At 42.3% G+C, this 22,325-nt stretch overlaps 1 protein-coding gene across 1 annotated transcript in view; it reads right to left on the bottom strand.

Moving 5' to 3' along the window:
* Positions 1 to 744: 744 nt before the first annotated feature.
* Positions 745 to 22,325, bottom strand: part of sh3gl2a (SH3 domain containing GRB2 like 2a, endophilin A1) — a gene marked incomplete at both ends in the record, with an annotated part of 96,732 nt that continues 75,151 nt past the window's right edge. Inside the window, 8 exons of the mRNA XM_084319345.1 lie at positions 745 to 938; positions 6,468 to 6,589; positions 7,041 to 7,147; positions 9,615 to 9,773; positions 10,670 to 10,803; positions 13,044 to 13,187; positions 14,695 to 14,767; positions 16,655 to 16,723. Coding sequence (XP_084175471.1) covers positions 745 to 938; positions 6,468 to 6,589; positions 7,041 to 7,147; positions 9,615 to 9,773; positions 10,670 to 10,803; positions 13,044 to 13,187; positions 14,695 to 14,767; positions 16,655 to 16,723 — 1,002 coding nt within the window. The remainder of the gene's footprint in view (positions 939 to 6,467; positions 6,590 to 7,040; positions 7,148 to 9,614; positions 9,774 to 10,669; positions 10,804 to 13,043; positions 13,188 to 14,694; positions 14,768 to 16,654; positions 16,724 to 22,325) is intronic.

Here is a 22,325-nt window from a genome sequence, read left to right as displayed (position 1 = left end):
TTCGATAAGATAAAACATTAACATTTTGAAAACATGCTTGACCTACAATCTCTAACAAACATGGAGTACATATGGACCAAATTTGTCTGGTATATGTGTGAATGAGAATGAGAATGAGAAAAAAGTGCTATCTAGTGATTTTCACAATGTACAATGAAGGAGAGAACGGCCAAAATAATAAATAAAAAAAGACTAGATGGACTAACTCAGCCATGTAGATGGACTAAATCAGCCAATGTAAACCTAGACAAAGCTGGGACAGAATCGGATAGAAAGACTACAGAAGACTGGGGTAATTTGCAGGGGGGGGGGGTTGGGTGTGTGATGAGGAACAAAACAAAATCCCTAATTCTAAAGCCCCAGAAAATAGCACAACCCCAACTGAGCATTTTTAACCATTGGTGTGATGTTAATGTCCACAGTGGCGTTCCAAAACGGCAACATGGCTTGTTTTTTTTGCCCCCTCACATACTTTTCCTAGTCCATGTTTCGCTCGCTGGGCGCGTGCACCATGCTTCTGTTGATCTCAGTCGTTCAGTCAAATCTGCACTATTGTAGTTGCTGTTCTTCTTCTCTGAGTGGAGTAATAAGGGCGGTTGGCAGGAATGTTCATGAGGTGGAGAGGGGAATGTGGGTGGGGGTGGGTGGGGGTGGGGGGGGTAGATCTGAAGCCGGGAATTGCTTTTGCTTGGCGCTGTAGACGCTGCCGGTCGACGTACCGGCGCTCACCGCTGACCCACCGTCCTAGGGCAGCGCCACCAGGATATCCACGTAGTTGACGGGGAAGAAGCCGGAGTTGCCGTGCAACATGCCCTCGTACCAGTTCTCGTCGATCTTGTTGGTCAGGGTGATGATGTCGCCCTCCTTGAAGCCGAGCTCACCCTCGTTCTCGGGGTCAAAGTCGTACAGGGCGCGACAGCATGGCTGGTCCATGGGGGCTGCAGGGAGAGAGGGGGATTGATGGAGAGAGAGAGAGAGAGAGGGGAATGGAGTGAGGAGAATGAAAGAAAAGGAGGTTTTAGAAGTTGTCCAAGATGTGTTGTAACATGCAATTACACTGTACAATATTTAGTTAGATATGGATAAGGGATGCACCGCCACCAATACCACGTTTTCACTTCCAATACTTCAGAGTCCTAGACTTTAAGTATCAGTTGACAGCGAGGACTGATCTGATGCATTACTGAACAGTAGTAGACTAAGACCATTTAGTTCTACTGAACAGTAGACTAAGACCATTTAGTTCTACTGAACAGCAGTAGACTAAGACCATTTAGTTCTACTGAACAGCAGTAGACTAAGACCATTTAGTTCTACTGAACAGCATTAGAGGCCTCTACATGCTACAGCAACTGCGACGCGACTGCGACACAACATCGACAACGCAACAATGTTGCAGACACTCTGCCTTTATGCTTATGAAACATCCACACGTAGCCTATGCAACATTGTACAAATAAATGTAAAATGAATGTACAAAATAAACGTCTTTTCCTGTGTTTTAGACGTCTCTCTTTTATTTTGAAAACCCCGACTGGAAGTATTATTGCTGCTACCGGTTCGGCGTTTTTGAGCTGACGGCAGGCACTCGAGGAAGAGCTGCTGATTCACGGCAGGAGAGAGAGAGCTCGACAAAGCCTTATATCCCTGTGGCTGTGGTGCGGTCGTAGGCACAAATGCAGCTCGAACTACCTGTTGTTGTATTAAATTAATTGATTGCTGTTTAACGTGTCCCTGTGTTCAGTCCTTTCGATTAGCCCCACCCGTTCATTGTAAACAATGATGCATGTAATTATATTAACGTTACTGTGTGTTCTAGCTATGTTAAGAAATTCTGAATGGCAGTAACGTTAGTTGGGTGGCTACAACGAATTCTCACAAGCTGGCATCGTAAAATATCAACACTAGCCATGGGGATACTGTTTACTAAATTGTGGAGGCTTTTAATCGTCAAGGTAAGAGGATTTGAAGGCGTATGCTATGGAAGTCCCCTGCGGCTCCACTTTGTTGAAATGTACATATAACTAGGGCTATAGGATAACCACCGGTTAATTCGCGATTTTTTATTGGTTTGTCATGACAAACCAATTACATAATCCAACATATGTGTAAGAAACTAACATATTCCAGTTAACGGTATATCTTTTCAATGATTCGTTACGACGAAATCAATACTTCCATTTGTATAAATTACGTTAACTATCGAGGATAGTATTCCTGCCTGCGGGACCAATATTATTATATGACAGCCCCGCCCCCATTCACTAACCAACCAATCAATGCTACGCAACATCAACGCAACGGTTGTTCAGATTAGATTTTGGGGAGAGGTACGCAACATCCTCGCAACACACTCTGCAACATGACTGCAACCATGTTGTGTTGCAGTCGCGTCGCAGTTGCTGTAGCATGTAGAGCCCTTAAGACCATTCATTTTACTGACCAGTAGTAGACTAAGACATTTAGTTTTACTGAACAGTAGTAGACTAAGACATTTAGTTTTAACACATCTTGGACAACTTCTAAAACCTCCTTTTCTGACCATTCACTTTATTGGTTTCTGACACATTCCCTAGGGCTCTTGGTTTCTGACATGTTCCTATGGCTCTTAGTATACAATTTAAGTATTGGTGAAATTATCAATACAGGTATCAATATTGGTTCATCCCTAACAGTGACAAGAAGATAAAATAAGATCTCTGGAGTGAAAGGCTCACCTGGTGACCTGGCTGAAAAGTGGGAAAGACCGAGAGAGAGAGAGAGAGAGAGAGAGAGAGAGAGAGAGAGAGAGAGAGAGAGAGAGAGAGAGAGAGAGAGAGAGAGAGAGAGAGAGAGAGAGAGGAAGTGAAGAAGAGAAATAGGTAGGGAGAAGGGAGAAAGGAGGAGACAGGGCAAAGGATAAAGGTGTGATCAGTGATTAATAAGATTCATATTCATCAGACACAATTTGGAGTAAAGAATAAAAACACAAGCATTTAAAATGTATTGTAGTCAAACTTCAGTGTTTCTGCTAGGATATTTGTTTGGCAGCAGTGATGTGTGGTGGTAACTTTGGTTTTGTCACCACATCTGTCACAGTTTTGATTTGAATGTAGGTTGCAGCACTAAAAACTGTTTGGATATTTTACTGTGATGAAAGCACAAATACTAAACAATGGCCGCACTACAGTTTAATTATGGCATGTCGTTTGGCAACATATGATGTGCTCTGTGACGGCCCATCACTGCTGATTGATAATAGAAGAAAGACTGAACTTCAAAGGCAGTATCTGTAATGCCATCAAACAGCGACCTATATGCAAAAGACCCCCACTTGGTATTGCACTTTGTTTAGTTTCAGTCCGACATGTGGGTTAGAGTTTAGTTATTATACTGTGAAATCCAACCCTCACGTCAGACAAAAAAAATATTTAAACAAAGCGCAATACCAAGAGGGGCTCTTTTTGCCTAGAGGTCGCCGTTTGATGACATCACAGACTTTCCCTTTAAGAAAGACAAAGTTAGGCACAGAAGGAAAGCCAGGGGTTAGACAGAAGAACGGTCAAACTGCAACCAAAGAGGCAGAACAGAAGAAGGGGGAAGATATGGATATTAAAAGTCAACCGTCAACAGAGGGAGTGTTACACAACGGCTCAGAGATAACAACAGAAGATACGAGTGACAGAGATATTGTTTTAGCTCTTCCCAAGTCACTCTAGGCTCACCTGGGGACCTTGCTGCAAAGTTGAGAGGAGAGGAGAGAGCAAAGGAGAGATAAGAGCTTATGTCTTTATGCTTTATGCTTCACAGCATTTACTAAATGGGTGGAGGGATGGAGAGATGGATTAATTGGATGGATGGATGGATGGATGCATGAAGATGCATGAAGCAATGAGGAGGTCATTAATCAGGAGGGGAAAAAAGAAATGGATGAGTGTAATTAGGAAAGCAGAAAGACGAGGCATATCAAGGGTGCGTCCCAAAGCTTTTCACTGCCACTCGTCTCCTACTGCAGGAGCCAACTTGAAGGGAAGGAGGGAGGAGAGGAAAACTGACACGGTGCCTTGGCTTCCGTGTCGCGGAGGAGACTGATGAGACCTATCACATTATATCTTAGTCGTCAACTTTCAAGAAATTAATCTTTGGAAGTCATCTCACAGTCGATTGGGCTAGGCTGGGACGGACTGAACCTTCTGTATCGCAAGCGATAATGCAATTTACTTCCCGGAAAGGATACACCCTTGCCTGTGACCTAGAGGTGGGTCGTTGTAAAGCTATAACACATAATAGCTTGACTGAAAAGTCATTAATAAAACGATCCCATACCTTAACCCTGTACCCAAGGTCCTTCCAGACAAGGGAATGAAGCGTAGTCACTACTATACACCGAAGGAGCTTTTGGGAGATATTCTCGGCACCTTCTCCTCATCTGTACCATCAGGAAACCCAGCAACATGGCTGCACAAACACACTTCCTGGGCCTCGGAGGAAGGTAGGAGGTGACTGAGGGAGGGAGGAGTGAAGTGTTTGGGACGTACCCCGAAGAGGCCGACAAGAGAGACAGAGGAGAAATAACTAAACGTTTTTTGTCCTGAACTCTTTTCGTCATTCATTCCGGGATGTTCCTTTGCGGCAGCGCGTGGACATCACTTGTTTTTACACAGGACTACTGAAGTACTTTCGAGGTCCACAGAGGGCAGCATGAGTATCATCTTAGTGTAACGACAGTCTATTCCATATCAGATGGATGCATCGGACAAAATGGCGGATGGAAGCGTACATAAAAAAAAGGTATAGAGTGATGAACGAAGAGATATGGACATCTCTCCAGGAATCACTCAAGCTCACCTGGGGACCTTGCTGCAAGAGGGAGGCAAGAGAGATGGAGAGGCAAAAGCAAAGAAAGTGAAAAATAAAGAAAGCAGGGGAGGTATTTTTGATGAATCGTATTAGGTTGGTGGTGATGGTGGTGAAGATGTGAAGCAATGGTTGTGCTCGTTTAAGGACGCCCGCTACGCTCACGCGACGGCCGGATAAAAGGGCAAAGGTCGACCGGCCTCTAAACAAAGACAGATGGGAAGAGGAGTGCACAATTTCTTCATTCATTGACAGCGAGCCGTGCAGATTAATAACATTCCGACCTGATTTAAACCTACACGATGTGCACCCCGATAATACAGCAACATTGTAATGTGAATATTTACGGCCTGAAGAAAAACAGGCCTCTTTTGTTTGATAATCACAAAAGATAAGCTCATGGGCTAACTACAAATGTTTCTGGGCTGTACTTGGCCGCTGAATTAAAAGGCGATTTTTGGCAACATTTTTGATTTCTTATTATATCTCGACAGTAATCGATAGTACTGAAAAAGAAATCCCAGAATTCGGTTTAAGGATTTAAAAAATATTTCCAAGGTCTGCCCAAAATCCACGGCCACCTATATCTCCTTTAAGGAGACGTTGATTCTATTTCTATGGTCCATCGACACCGACTGGTCCTCCGCCACGTAGGCTTGTTTGCATCGAGACGGCTGCTCCTGGCCATTGATTCAGAGTGGGGGGTGGGGTTGGACCCCTGCCACCGAGAGAGCAAACTCTGTCCCCGGCCGGTACGTCAGCGCCCGCCTGAACCCTTAAACGAGTGCACCCAAAGTGTGAGTTCACAAACTGACACATGGAGACAACGAAAAGCGTACGGATGACCTGTAGGCTCACCTGGGGACTTTGCTCCTACAATAAACATCAACACAAAAAATCATAGAGGGGAAAAGAAGAGAGTTACAGGTTTGTATTCTGTTTGCTCTGGACTGATGGGCGCACCGTACCGTATTATATGGATTAAAGGAAAAACAAAGTTATAGGAAGAAAGTTGAAACAAAGGAAAGATGCAATAGGTAAATAAAGGTAGAGGAAGGTTATAAAGCATTGAAATGTAAAAAGGATGGATGTACAGGTCATAGAGGGAGTGCCCGATCCAGAAACAATCCTTCCCTACCTACCTACCGAGCTCTACATGAGCTGTAGTATACACCACCTATCAGATCCTATAGTATGGGATCCAGCTCCATAAGACAGTGGTTCTCAAAGTGGGGTCAGGGGGCCCCCAGGGGTCATTGAGAGGGTTCCAGGGGATCCCCAGAGAAATGTAGAATAGTTTACGTTGAATTCACTAGAGGTACAGTATAGTCCAACGAGAGAATGCATACAAATGACTACTCTGATCATAGGTCATTCTCTGTCCCACTTACATTATAGACAGTTATGGAATTCTGGAATAATTCATATCTAACAACAGATATGGGTCTAATCAGATAGGGGTCCCTGGAGCAAAATCGTATAACATGGGGGTCCCTGACCTATTATTTGTCTATTGGGGGGTCCTTGACACGAAAAGGTTTGAGAACCATTGGCATAAGAGACGGTTTCGCCAATCGAGGGCTTGGTTTCTGGACGAGGCAGGAAACTGGTGTTGATATGACGGAGCTCACCTGGGGACCGGGCCGAGCCACTGTGGACGCCTCCATTGTGGTTCTCACTGAAGGTGAAGTCCATGGAGGTGCGTGGTTTAGGAAGGTAATCTTTTTTGGGTTTGGTTGCGGTATCCCTTATCCTAAAATGGAGGACACACAGAAACCGTCAGAAGCACAAAGGGCAGGGGTGCAAAATGATCACAGACACAACCTGTACATTTGAAAATGTCAGGGGGCGTTGGTAAACGGTTCATCTTTTGGGGGAAACCGAGTGAAAAGTGTCGTCTGAATTCCCAGCTGACTTTAAAGAGGACGTTGTATGTAATGTAATCTGGTAATCCATGCACCAATTATTTTTTTCAGCTAATCTCTTAGTTATAAATCTAAATTATACTCTTAGATTGTGTATCGTGTAAATGATCACTTTGGTGAAACAAGACAAGGCTTTGTCAGACTGACGAGACAAGTTTTGCACACATTAATTTAGCTTGACAGTAATTAAGAGTAAATTAGTTAGAATATAGCTCAATGAAATTATAAGGTAGTCGACTGACTAAAACAAACAACAAAGTTTCACACCGTGCTACTGACCGTTCCTCCATCTTGCTGGAGAGCTGTGTGAGGATCTCCGTAGCCCTAGAGTGGTACTCCACCTGAGCCTGGACCAGGGAGGCCAGCTGGCTCACCTGTTCAATTTGCTGAAACACAAGAAGCACAGGGTCGACTGTTACGAATGGACAAAACAACTGTTACGTATGGACAAAACAACTGTTACGTATATGGACAAAACAACTGCCTGCCAGACAGCATAATACAATGATGATGGATTCTAGTGTCTGCACTCAGCATCACTCCACTCTCAACACATACTGTCATGAATGGATAGACGGGAATAAATTGGAGAGGACTGCTGTTAGATATCAATACTGCAATTATGTATCTTCCATAATGATCTCAGAAAATACCTGACCGTCTGCAAAATCACCATGGTTACCAGCATCTATACCTTCACTGCAACTACAATCACTTGCCTGGGTAAATCAAGGTTACAGACAAATAATGTGTGAAGTGGATGGATGAAGGCATTCTTCTACTTACATACTTAATACATTACCTTTGCTTGATATCTATACTACAACATATTCTTCATAATGACTCTTTGACCTACTGTACAAATGACAAAGGTTTACATGTGGAGAAAAAACAGCCAATAAGGCACGTTCTAGCAAGGTCGGACATGGTCTTCCAGTGACAGAAGCGGGAGGCATCGGGGGGGGGTGTTGCCAGAGTTCCAGTGGGATAAGAGGGTTAATGAATTGGTCATGTCGGTTGGACCAGCGACCGAGGGGAGTGAGAGAGACTACAGAACAGATAGAGGTGGTTATCAGACGCAAGACATAAAGTACAGAGGAATAGGGAGATGTAGTGGTTACATCATTGCTGTTTCTCCGCGGTCCACCCTCTTGAAAAACGCAATGTATTTCCCCATTGCCCATTTCTAAATCATCTCGTTTAAAACAAATAAAGCATGAACATTTGCATGGTGTACCTTTCTGTGCGTATTCATCCACAATCTATAGCTCAACATGAAAATATTCGCAATTAATCGTAAAGGTAGCAAAATAACAACGTCTATGTTTTCGTTCGCTGAGAAACTACACTGCAATTTGGCAATTGAATCTGTGGCTAGTATCTCTCTGGTGATCATAACCATTAATCTCTAAAGCCAACCACTATTTTTAAAAGCAACAACCACGTTACCATATTTGTATTTATATTTTAAATCGTATTACGTTATTTCGCTGCATATGAACCCTCATGTTGTGTTAGGAATTGGCACCACTGACCGTTGTTAGCGGGTCAATGTTGACCCGGGGTCTAACTCAGTCCTGACCACTAAAAAAAAAGCCCACTCAATATAGTTAATACTACATCCTAACTAACATTATATGCATTCATAACCATATACCATAATGCCATTGTAATTTGATTTTATGGCCCCCGAGACACATCATGTCCCTTATTTTTAAGATGAAAATGAGGTTGTTCAATCATAATATACTAAATGTGAAACCCATAGATAATAATGTTTTCTGACTATAATAGAACAATATTAGAATATAACTTCTGAAAAAAAGTTTAGTATATTTATTATTATTTCATTTATTTATATTTAGTATTTTTATAGTATAGTTTTACCTTGCCGGGTCAAGAAGGACCCTAACACCACAGTCGTACCTTTTTTTCTGCAGATACCTTCAGAACTTTCAAAATGGTGAAACATAGTTTTGCTGTGCTTATATATGTGTTGTGGAGGATATCATAAAGCCTTGTTCTAATAAAATCAACTACATGGTAGTTATTACATTATAACCTTGAAACGGGTCGCTGGAGACCCTAACACCACATAAGGGTTAAATCACTGTAAATACTAATGTAAATCATTGTTTCATTGTACATAGTGTATAGTTTATAACGTTATTATTTTTTTACATAATGTTAGTAGCTAGCTAGCTTGATAGCCGTATATGCCCCGATTTAAAATGGTTCTCTCCTCTTTGTATACTTTTGTCCTCACCAACAAAGTATTCTGCCAGGGAACTTATGGACATCATACAACAGTAGACATTGCTAACGTCTAGTACGTTTAGCTAGGTAACGTTAACGTTAGTTAGCTAGCGTATCAGCTGGCCATGACGCGTATTAGGCGTTATTTTGTAACGACAAATTAAAAACCTTATAACTACCTTTTACACAATAATGTTAGTGGTAGAAGGGAACTAATTAAACGAACAAAAAAATGGAAATCTTGCCAATGTTCATGAGGCAGAATTGTTACAATAGCCGATAATCCATTTTCCCAATAATACATCCCTAAACAGGTGGACCGACCGTGTGGTCCAAAGTGACGTCAGACTACACCTCCCTATACATGGGAGGGAAGGGGTGGTAGGAACCAGGGGCGTAAGCAAGACATTCTGGGCCCTGTGCACAAAATGTGTTTCTGGGCCCCCCCCTTTGAATCACAGCTGTGATTCAAAACAATCCCTTTAGCCCTCTGAGGGCCCTCAGCCAGCTTGGGGCCCTGGGTAGTTCCACCCCCCACCTCCCTTGCTTACACTTCTGGTAGGAACATTTAATAAGTGGGAAACACTTAAGCCTCACATCACTCTCCAACAGGTTGAACATGCTCTGCTCTGCGACGTCCTTGGAGTCGTCAAACTTGTCCATCGCCTGCCGGATCTCGTCATCTTGTACCTTGCCCTGCCGCTTCTTCTTGTAATCGAAGTCCAAACGGCGACCCTGCATTTTCTTCAGGTGATGCTGGCGAGAGACGGGAGGGTGAAAGGTTACGTACAGTGGTGGTTAAAGAGGTGGTATCGCTGTGACACTCGCAATGGATAGGTTTGTTGTCAGAAGCGGTGCCGGTTGGCGGTGTGTTCCAAATGCTGGCAAAAGGAAGGCAGAATCGAATAGTAGCAACACCAGCACTACTAAAACGAAACAGAGTAAAATAAGTTATGATCCTAAATATCTTGCATATGGATTTACTTGGACTGGCCAAGAAGATGACCCGAGACCACAGTGTGTTTTGTGTTACAATATCCTTGCTAACGAGAGCTTTAAGCCAAGTAAATTACAATGGCACTTGGAAACTAGACATTCTGAATTTAAAACTGAACCGCTAGCTTTCTTTCAGAAAAAACTAAACGATTTTGGAGCAGAGAAAACTGTGCTGAAAACTGCACTGAACAACAAAATGAATCGCACTGTTGCTTTTGTTGATATTCATAAATTTCATTGATAACAGTGCTGTAATTTCATTTTCTAATAAATATGCATGATCAAGTTCAACTCGCTTTCTCCAGCTTCACGCGAGAATACCAACGTTTATATACATGAAACTGGAAAAGCAAGAATATCAATGTATTAAATTTGTTCCATGTTCAAGCTTGTATTGCTGAACTCTGAGAACCGGGAGTAATTGAAGGCATGCAAACTATTCAAAGCTCTGAAAAAATTAAAAATAATAATAATAATATATATATATATATATATATATAATAACAGCTTAATTGTCTGTTTTGGTGGACTTGCGACTGTCATGCTTGCTCACATACTGGAATCTGTTCCAATAGATATAATGCTATTGCTTTTTGCCAGCCAGCCACCGTTCAATACTCCTATTGCAAAAGCACAGAACCCTGTGTGCTGCTCACCTGGATCTCCTTGAGGTCTTTGTCGTGGAGGTTCTGCAACGGGTCAATGAAGTTCTGTTTGACCTCCATGTCCAGAGCATCCTTAACCTCTCCCAGCTCACGCATGGCCTCTCCAGCATCGATCAGAGCAAGACCTGGTAAACACACACACACATGGACTCAGAAAACACTTACACTTCAACATCATCAGTATTGTACCAACGAATACAATTTCATTGCCAAAAGTATGGGAGATTTTTCTTTACTATAACACTGTGCCATGGATGTACTCTCATTTCATAACGTTATTACTGTGTCCTATATAGTTACATTCACCACATATATATCCATATCTGTCTGAATATACCTGCATATCGATACACAAAACCTCCTACAGTATCTGCAAAATTACAGATTTTCTGATTTCACTTTGGATGATGAGAAACCTCCTATCTGCACCTATTCAGTCCGTCTGCAAGACATTTTCCAAAAGCCAAAAGCAGTGTATTGTATTGGGTAACCTTTAAAAAAAACGTTTTCTTTGTTTTCTCAAAAAAGCTAAATCTTCAGCTACTGTAGGAGGTTTTGTGTTTCAGCCATCGATATAATCCTTCTATATACCTAAGATATATACCTGCATATAACCCATATAACTCTGTATGATAGCATGTACAATAATGCTGTGTGTATATATATATATATATATATATATATATATATATATATATATATATATATATATATATATATATATATATATATATATATATATACATATATATATATATATATGTATATGTATTTATTCTTAATATATATATCATATCCGTCTGTACCAGCGTTTCCGTTAGCCGGTAATTACCGGTATTTGACCGGCAAAATCTGTTGAAGTCCGACATATTTAATCTCTCCGGTCATAGTGTCCGGTGAAAATAGTTCCCTCTGGGCACAGTTTGATTATTTGAATTGTATTTGGATGGGCTGGAGTTGGGTGGCCTATGCGATGAACGAAACAATCATTGCGTTTGTTGTCGTTGCTTCGCCAAGCAGCCGGTCTGGTAATGACGACGCTGTGTCAGCGAGAGCTTGCTGCTGGATTTGCGGAAGGCATGCAGCTGCAGACCCACAGAACCCACCAGCTTTGCTGGCACAGTGCGGTCCCCAGACCTGGAAAGCTGCTCTGCGGGTCTGCAGCTGGATGCTTCTTGCAAACTAACTGCGGCCGGCTCGCGCTGACAACAGCTTTCATTGTTGGACCGGCTGCTTGGTGGAGCAACGATGAAACGAATGTAATGAATCGTTCGTCGCATGGGCTATTTAATTTTGGCCTGTTTTGGTACGGTTCGGGTGGTCAAGTTGTGCTTGGAGGGAGTTGTTTTCACCGGACATTATGACCAGCACCAAGTCGTTGGGAGGTGGAGATATACATCACGCAAACCCACGATAATGTTGCCGTCTCTCTCTGCCAAATTTCTCAGTTCTTTGCTTGATATAATTAATACAAATGTCCAATATAACGGAATTCGTTAGCTCATAAAAATGTGATTATAACAGACTGCTGTTTAGTGTCGGACCGACTGCCCACATACGCGGTCTATTTTATTTCAAGTCAGCAGCAGCACGGAGTATCGAGGGACTTATTTTATTTGGAATATATTAATGACTGTATACGCAAAAGTAGCCTAGTTTTAAGTAATAATATTATAAATCTACATGCCTTGAGGATGACATTCTTTATATAGCCTGCCTATCAATTGTTTTAAAGCTCAATAAACTATGACCGGAATTAATCTCATTTGTCCGGTAGATTGAAATCGTGCAGGTCACGGAGACCGGCAACAATTTTTTCTAACGGAAACCCTGACTCTGTACATACCTGCACATAATCCTTTTACATATCCCTTAACTAGGCCAGTATGACTACTACCATACTTTATAGTTTATACCTGCATCACTGTACATATTAATATTACACCTCTGTACATACATCTGATTAGCACTACACCCAGTAGTACTAATTGAATATGTCATGCCCAGTTTAATGTCCTGTACATTGTATATTACTGTACATTTGCACTCTGGTTAATCTAATCAAATATATGGAAGAAAGTTATACCACAGTTTTCCCGTCTGGCCCATGAAAAAGTACCAGTGGCTTCAAGCACTTTCTGAGCCAATACTACTCTATCAGCAGCAGTAATTGGTGCACTATAAATTTAAGATATTATTATTATTATTATTATTATTATTATTATTATTATTATTATTATTATTATTATTATTATTATTATTATTATTATTATTATTATTATTATTATTATTATTATTATTATTATTATTATTATTATTAATATTATTATTATTATTATTATTATTATTATTACTGTGCTTTTACCAAAGTTGGAATCCTCTCCGAGTTCCCTGCCGAACTTCTGCATGGACTCCCCCAGGATGGTCTCGGCCTGCGTGTAGCCGGGCCCCTTCTCCTGTCCCCTCATCTTGGACATGGAGTTGATCATGCTCATCTTGGCTCTGGAGGCTAAAGAGTCAAGTCCAGTCAACCAAACAGTTTCAGTTCAGTTTCAGTTTAAACTTGATTTGAACAGGGACAGCACACATTAATGAACATTAAAAGTAAATGTGTGAGACAGTGTTAGCCAAAGCTAATTATCGACTGTTGTCCCTGGGCCTGGTGTTAAAAGCTGCAATTTTTTTTTAATAAAGCATAACATATGGCATTTGATTTGATTAAGAACAGGTTAAAAACATATCATGCTAAATATATACAGCAGACTTGTACAGACAATGTACAAACAAACAATAATACTACATATTAGGTACAGGCAAGCATATAGGGTTAGAGTTCTGCAGGGCTATTGTGTTCACATGTGTAGTTATTTCTTAACCATGTTTTGAGTGTTCAAGTGTGTTTGTGTGTTTCAATATTGTGGATGTAAATTGGAATGGAGTTCCAGAACAACAGTTCTGGTGAACCTGCTGCTCAGAGTGAAAAAATCGGAAAGTGGGGGCGGGGCTAGACCATGGAGGATTTTGAAGACCAGGCTGGCATCGGTTAATTTAATGATGTTGTCCCAGCTCAAGAGGGCATGCTTGTCCAGGATATTGCAGTGGTGGTGACGGATAGGCTTCTGGTCCAGAACCTTCAGAGCCTGTTTATATGCAGATTGAATGGGTGCTAAGAGTTGTTTTGCAGGCCTGGGTCCAGCTGGTAATAAAGTATGTAAGGTGTGACATGATGATGGCATTGAAGTACAGTGTTGCTGCTTCAATGTTCAGACAGTTTCTGATGTATCGGAAGTTAGATGTATTGAATTTGACTGTTCTCGTGACCATGTCCTCCCAGCAATGTCCTCTGCCGTATTCAACAGAGAAAATCCTTTATTTTCTTTCCTTTTTATCCACTTCTTCTCCTTATTTTCTATTTTTCTCCCATCCCAATTTCGTGTATCCAATTCTCCCCTTCCCTGTCTTGAACATTGCTTGACTATGCCCCCCACTGGTCGGTTGTAGAGAGGATAGAAGCCTTGCATCACGTGTTCCCTCCGGCACACGAGGAGGCAGCCTGTCACATCTTTTCGCCTGCCAGCGCGGACTCTCATTGGCGAGGTGTAACGCATTGGGAGGCTCACACTACCCTCGCCACTTCCTGTCTCTGCTGTGCAGGCGTCTCCCAACCGACCTGCAGGGGTCGCTGTCCACAACGTCCAATCCCCACCCATCGACTTCCACCCGCTGACTCTGCCAAATGAGCCAGTACGACGGCCGGCCCAAGCCGAAGGCAATGCTGAGACTGGGATTCGATACCGGAGACTCTTACATTGGTGACGAGCGCAATCTCCGCTACGCCACCCAGCCGCTACTATTTTCCATTTTCTGATCCCTCCCTCCCTCCCTCTCTCCCTCACCTGGGTTGGGCTGCAGGTAGTCCCTCCCTCTCTCACTCACCTGGGTTGGGCTGCAGGTACTCCCTCCCTCTCTCCCTCACCTGGGTTGGGCTGCAGGTACTCCCTCCCTCTCTCACTCACCTGGGTTGGGCTGCAGGTACTCCGTCGTCTTGGTCATGATGTCCAGAACTGCCCTGCTGGTGGTGTCCACCTTCTACAAGCCACAACAGGAAACAGAAGTGGATAATGAAAACTAAATGGAAAATAAAACGATACAGAAAAGATAAAACATAGAGGAGGAAATAGAGAGTGTGATGTGATGGAGGAAAGTGTTATGTAGACCAGGGACGCGGCAAGTGGGGATGCGGCGGCGGCTACAGCACCCCCTGCTGGCGGGGAGTGTAACTGCAAGGTTGTTTTGGCTTTTATTCCATTGTAACCGAGGCTACTCAATGTCACAGAGCGGAGCGGCACTGCAGATTTACCCTACTCTTGGAATTCATTGCCAGATCCTCATAGGGGCGCTGTCTCGATAATGCAGTGTTATTAAAGCAGCGTGTAGCCGACGCATGAACCAGTTGAGATTCGAATAGACGCGGCCTGGAAGCGGCAACGCGGAACTGGAAATCTGTTGGTAAAAAAATAGACGCAGCCTGGAATAGTTTTGGGACGCTGAATTCGCAGTAAAGGAATATATCTGCGGTTTCCCTGGCGTGAACAAGCCAGCAAAACTATCCGAGCCCCCGGGAGGGTGGTCGAAGACCTTTTGCATGTCGGCGATCATGTATGCAGGGAACGAATTGCAGAGGGAGGACTAACTGAAGTGGAGAGCTGCCTGTCGCCCATTCTAACGCAGGACCCTTGAGCAGATCCGACAGGTACGCGATTTTAGATGTATCACTTTGGAAGTGTGCGGCTGTTGTCCGAATACCAGTGAACATTGAAAAATAAAGGCACGACATTTAGAGACGTCCCCGTCGTAGCGTTCTGGTACGGGGGCGCAACAGGTGGGGTAGGCTGGGCTGTGATGTATGCATCAAAACGGTTACATTGTTTGTCTCGCACGCTCCGCAGAGCTGAGCGTGAGAGCGCGGAGTTGGGCAGTGGTCTCCTCTAGTGAACGAGAGTGTTGGTTTACCAGAGTGGTAAACCTATGACGTTATTATTATATCACTTATCTCAGCACCCCCACTTCCCGCGGACTTCCCGCGGCCCTGATGGAGACGGACCGTGAGAATTAATAGGGAGTGAATGAGATCTAGTGTTGGACAACAACAGCAATCAAAAGGAGTGGTAGGAGCTATGAATCTGTCCCTGGGTAAAACAATATTTCACTTTGTTCTGCGTTCCTGCTTAGAGATGGAGAGAGACGCACAAAAGCTGACAGCTGGGTAAGATATTGCTTTTGGTGTCCCCCCCACTTGAGTGTGATGAGAAACGCCAGATCTCTGGGAGCGACTCAGCCTCTCCATCTGGCTCTGTGCTCAGCTAGAACCCGCTGACACACACACACACACACACACACACACACATGTACAGCAGAACACACACGGATGCATGGACGTAAAATAGAATGGACGCACACACATGCACACCTTTTTCTTCAGAGGCCATTTCTATGTAGGAATCAGCATTCGCTTACACAAGGACCTCAAATCCACATCAACGCACACACACAGAGAGACACACACAGACACACGTATGAATGTAAAATGGATGCATGCGCAGCATAGATTTCCTTTGTTAGCCATATTTATGTTGAAATCAGCATTCATTCACTCATAACAACCTCGTAGTCATCATACATGTTTATGCTACATGTATGCACAAGCGCACACATTAAAAGGTATCAAAAGGCAAAATCCATTTTCCTCCCGAAGCCTTTTTCTCCCTCTATTTTAGATCTCATCTCTACAACCAGCACTCACTCATGGTTAGCCACTCTGCCCCTAGTGGTGGCTCACATGCATGGCACTTTGTGTAAGACCAGTTAATTCAATGTGCTCTCAAATAAGTGCCTTTGGTAAAAAAAAATCTTTGGTGTTTTTCACATCATTTTCACATTCACTATTCTAAGAGGAAAGAGAACGTGGAATCTTGCCTTTTCCATCTCCGTGAAGTCATCGTCGAGCTTCGTTCCCTCCGCGCCGCCCACCTTCTCACTCACTTTCTACAAGAAAACACACAAGAAGAAACACCACGTCAGGGCTGAAAACATGACTGAAAAATAATGGTGATGGAATATCAGACTGGAGGAATAAAAGGCCACCTTAACATTCATGACAACATTCATAGATTCATGCTTTACTTTACCTCTCTCTACCAAAAACAAATGCTCTGAAAAAGACGGTAATGTATAGAGCAGTTGCTTATTGGAATAGCCGAGAAATATAACTATGGTAAGGAACACTTTTATGTTTAAAAAAAAAAGTAAAAAATTGCACTCAGGAATAACGAGATACATTTTGGTCATTGACTTATTATGGGAATTAGTATGGAAATATAAAGTTATGCTATATTATGAGTTAAAATCATATAAACGATTTGATCTGTTTTGTTCTTATGGACTGATTATGAAATCTGTATTCTATGGTTGGAGAATTGTGATATCTGACTTATGAATAAAGTGAGCTTTGATTCACTTGTTTTGTTTGTTGTGATGTTTTCTTGTGAGTACTTCCATGTTTGTGGTTTTATATTTTTTAGTTAAAACATTTTTGTGTTTGTATTTTACATTTTTGGACCCCAGGAAGAGTAGTCTCACCTTGGTGTGTAGACTAATAGGGATCCACAATAAAACAATAAAAACATGAACAGAGGTCATATTCATTCATTTTGTTCTCAACGTTGGACTGAAATGGAGCATTGAAATGATCAAAACATGCTGTGGGAATTCTTATGATTAAAAAAATACATCTGACATTCATTGTTCTAGCAACATATCAAAAGGATTTATCTTTTCAAGCTTTGTACTGTATATGAATACTCAACATAATAATTGTTAATACTAAAATAATTCAACATGTTTAATTTTCTCGCTGATAATGTTCATTCGTTCCTTTAAATCCTTTTGTTTAGACTTTTGCACAACAGGGCAAGTTGGGTTTGCTAGGGCTAGCTTCATCTGAACACGTCTGCAATATGGGATACAATAAGAGATTCCTTAAAGGTAGAATCTGTAATACTGTCAAACAGCAACCTCTAGGCAAAAGAGCCCTGCTTGGTATTGCTCTTTGTTTACATGTTTTGTTCTTGTCTGATGTTTGGGCTGCATTTCAGTGGGTATAACTGCAGGGGTTACTACTGCTGGCCACACCTCAGGCTCTGCCAAGAGAGGTCTGGACACATTCACACTATAATACGTTACTAAACTCCAATCCCAGACCAAAACAAAGAATGTAAACAAAATGCAATACCAAACGGCATTAGAGGTTCTAGCTTTAAATGTCAACTCAGTAGTAAGATATTCGATTGTTTGGACTGAGGACTGTGGACTCAAAACCATGTTAAATTAGGTGGAATAATCACGTCATGAATTGGTCGAGTCCAAGCGGTCCTCTCTATAACCATAATGTGACTACGGTTATATACTGTACCTCTATAAGCATTCAATTAAGTGCTTATTCCGTGTAATTTAATATGGTTTGAGTCTACACAGTTCTCATTACAAACAATCAAATATCTGACCATGTGGCCTCTTGATTTGGAACTACATACTGTATCCCAGCTGACCCAAGTTTTCCGTTTAGCCAGCAAGGTGAAAACAGAATCCCAGCAGTATTGTTTTGCAGTAAACAAAGTGACATGAATACTGAAGGCCCCTATTGCTGTAGCAACTAGAAGCCAGGCTATTTTGAACTCCATGCGTGTCATCGGTAGGTCGAAACCTCTCTATTCCGATGCGTAAGTATCACGACACATAAAACAAAAGGGGCATATTCTCAGCGTGACCTTGGCTTCATACACAAATACCATCTCATTGAATATGGTAATACAGCACAGCAAAGTTAACCCCAGTTTGTTCACACACCACCAAGCAGGTCAGTTCATTATGAGAATAATAAACCATGTCATTAGCATGTCCTTGGTATACATCATGTGTCTCTCCTGTCGTCAGCCTGCACCAGTTCTCAATGGGGGGGGTGGGGGGGGGGGGGGGGGGGGGGTCCTCAAGGGCGTTCCAGGGGGTCCCCAGGAAAATGGGGAAGTTTAATTTCCCTATTTCTTTCACTAGAAGTCAGCCCAAGGCAATGAGAGAATACAAGTGACTATTTTGATCACAGGTTTCACTCCACTGTTTCATCTCCTCAACTACAGACATGGAATTACTTGATCATATCCAACAAATACAAATCTCCTCAGATAGGGTTCCAGAGACAGAAACCTTATCAAATGAGGGTCTGTGGCCCAATCTGTATCGGTTTTGGGGTCCTCGAGACGGAAAAGCTTGAGAACCACCGGTCAACTCTCTCCAGAACACACAAGTACATGGTCACACACACACAAGTACATGGTCTCACACACACACACACAAGTACATGGTCTCACACACACACACACACACACACACAAGTACATGGTCTCACACACACACACACACACACACAAGTACATGGTCTCACACACACACACACACACAAGTACATGGTCACACACACACACAAGTACATGGTCACACACACACACACACACACACACACACACACACACACACACACACACACACACACACACACACACACACACACACACACACACACACACACACACACACACACACACACACACACACACACACACACACACACACACACACACACACACACACACACACACACACACACACACACACACACACACACACACACACACACACACACACACACACACACACACACACACACACACACACACACACACACACACACTGACCTTCAGTACTCAGTATTATGGTTTATTGTTGTTCTGCAGCACTCGGGCACCAGTCCACATTTCCTTTATTTATTGTCTGAATTTCATTGGCCTTTTGTTAATCTAGTCCAGCAAGGCACTGCTGGAAATAAGAGCTTGCTCTCTGTGTCCTCAACTGGTATTAATAAAGACTTCAGAACATAATTTATCGACCACACAATGCATCCACCTACCCAACACATTCTTATACACGCACACACACAGACAGACACTGACACTAGGGGTGGGATAAAATAATTATGCTGCGAAATATCATTGTACTTCCTATTGCGACACATTATTGATACACTGGTGCCAAGTATCAATGTCATTTTTTTTTAAATAAATAAAAAGGTTTGCTTGACAATCCCATTTTACTGCAATAGAAGTGATTGGAACGAGGTGAACAGATGCTGTATATATATATTTTTATTGCAGATGGTAAAGTCTTCCGTTGGGGACATAATTAATAGTTAATAATAATAAAGTTGCTGTCAGTGTGTTTTAAAGAGGCACTATGCATTGTTTCATAAATATCAATGGTGTCTGTGAATCTGATAAAGTTGCAGAGGTATGGAGACAGCACTACTTTGAAGTGACACATTTGTACCTGAAGATGTAGACCCCTCTGAGGAAATCCAACATGCCATCCTAAAGCTAGATAACAACAAAGCCTGTGGTGCTTATCACATCACTGCTGAACATCTAAAGCATGCCAGCCGTAAGGTCATCCCTCTCCCCGCTTTGTGCTTTTCTGGCTTTTTAAAACATGGTATTTTACCTGACTCCATGATAGCAGTTCAACTTGTGCCTGTTATCAAAGACAAGACAGGTAAAATTAACAGCAAAGACAACCATCGGCCAATTGCATTAGCCAGCATACTATCCAAGGTGCTGGAGAGAATCTTATTGTATAGAATAGAAATGTACATTCTCACCAGTGATAATCAATTTGGCTTTAAACAAAAACATGGAGCATAATAAAAGAAATAGTAGCCAAGTATCGAAGACAGAACTAATGGATGCCTCTCTAAGGCATTCGATAGAATAAACCATAACATATTGTTCCATAAACTGTCCCAAAGAGGGGTTCCTAAGGTCATAGTTAGGATTTTAGCATTTTGGTATGCCCATCAGCTGATACAAGTTAAATGGGGTAACTCGATGTCAGCTCATTTTAATGTGGGTAATGGAGTAAGACAGGGCGGGATTTTGTCTCCCTTCCTGTTCAATGTATGGATGACCTCTCCACTAAACTAAGGGAATGTAAGACTGGATGTATGGCCTTATCAACCATCTGATCTATGCTGATGTCATACTGTCCCCCTATAGTGCTGGTTTACAGCAACTGCTTAAAATCTGCTCTGTGTATGGTATACAACATGATATCAAATTCAACCCTAAAAAGAGTGTTGTTATGATAGTGAAAACTAAGGAGGACCAGAAGCAAAAGTTTCCCTCCTTCTTGCTGTCTGACTGCACTCTAGATGTGGTGAAGAGTGTGCGATATTTGGGTCACAATATCACTGATGACATGTGTGATGATGTTGATGTGCAGCGCCAGTGCTGCAAGCCAATATGCTGGCACGAAAATGTTATATGTGTACAGACAATGTAAAAATAAGCCTGTTCAGAGCCTATTGTACTCCATTTTATACACACCTATGGTGTAATCATAGCACAGCAAAAATTTAAAAAACGGCAGGTAGCATATAATGATGCATTTAGGATCCTCCTTAAGCTCCCAAGACGGACTAGTGCAAGCCATTTGTTTGTGACTACAAATGTCCCCACCTTCCATGCTCTGCTGAGGAACCTGATGTTTAAATGTATGTGTCGTTTATTAGAGTAAAAAAACAAGATAATAGGTGCCATTAGTGATGTAAAACGAAGTGATACAAGGTACTATCCTCTGATTTGTGGAAACATTGGAACCGATGCTTTTATGTATTTTAATCTATGTTGTTGGCCTTGTTTCTTTTGTTATTGTATTCTTCTTGTTGTTGTTTTGTATATGTGTAATATGGACCTTGAGTCTGAAATAAAGTCTTCATCTTTCATGTACAATTTGCCAGGTATCATTTCTTCTTCAGTTTCACAGATATCGTGATGTATCGTAGATTACATTTCTTGCAATATATCTATTATTGCAGATATCGTGTAACGTGATATTATTGTTATTGAGGGTCAAATTCATCATCACAGTATCGTATCGTGAGTTACTCATATCATCCCCCACCCTTATTATCTCTCCGAGAGACAGAGAGACAGGAAGAGACTGTTCACTAACACTGGGACCCTCCATCACTGAGAGACAGAGAGAGACTGTTCACCAACACTGAGACCCTCCATCACAGAGAGACAGAGAGACAGGAAGAGACTGTTCACTAACACTGGGACCCTCCATCACAGAGAGACAGGAAGAGACTGTTCACCAACACTGAGACCCTCCATCACTGAGAGACAGGAAGAGACTGTTCACTAACACTGAGACCCTCCATCACTGAGAGACAGGAAGAGACTGTTCACTAACACTGAGACCCTCCATCACAGAGAGACAGGAAGAGACTGTTCACTAACACTGAGACCCTCCATCACTGAGAGACAGGAAGAGACTGTTCACTAACACTGAGACCCTCCATCACAGAGAGACAGGAAGAGACTGTTCACTAACACTGAGACCCTCCATCACTGAGAGACAGGAAGAGACTGTTCACTAACACTGAGACCCTCCATCACTGAGAGACAGGAAGAGACTGTTCACTAACACTGAGACCCTCCATCACAGAGAGACAGGAAGAGACTGTTCACCAACACTGGGA

Source organism: Notolepis coatsorum, assembly GCF_963971535.1.
Source record: "Notolepis coatsorum genome assembly, chromosome: 7".
NCBI lineage: Eukaryota > Metazoa > Chordata > Actinopteri > Aulopiformes > Paralepididae > Notolepis > Notolepis coatsorum.
The sequence above is the reverse complement of the archived record's forward strand: the minus strand, read 5'-3'. Positions and strand labels throughout refer to the sequence as shown.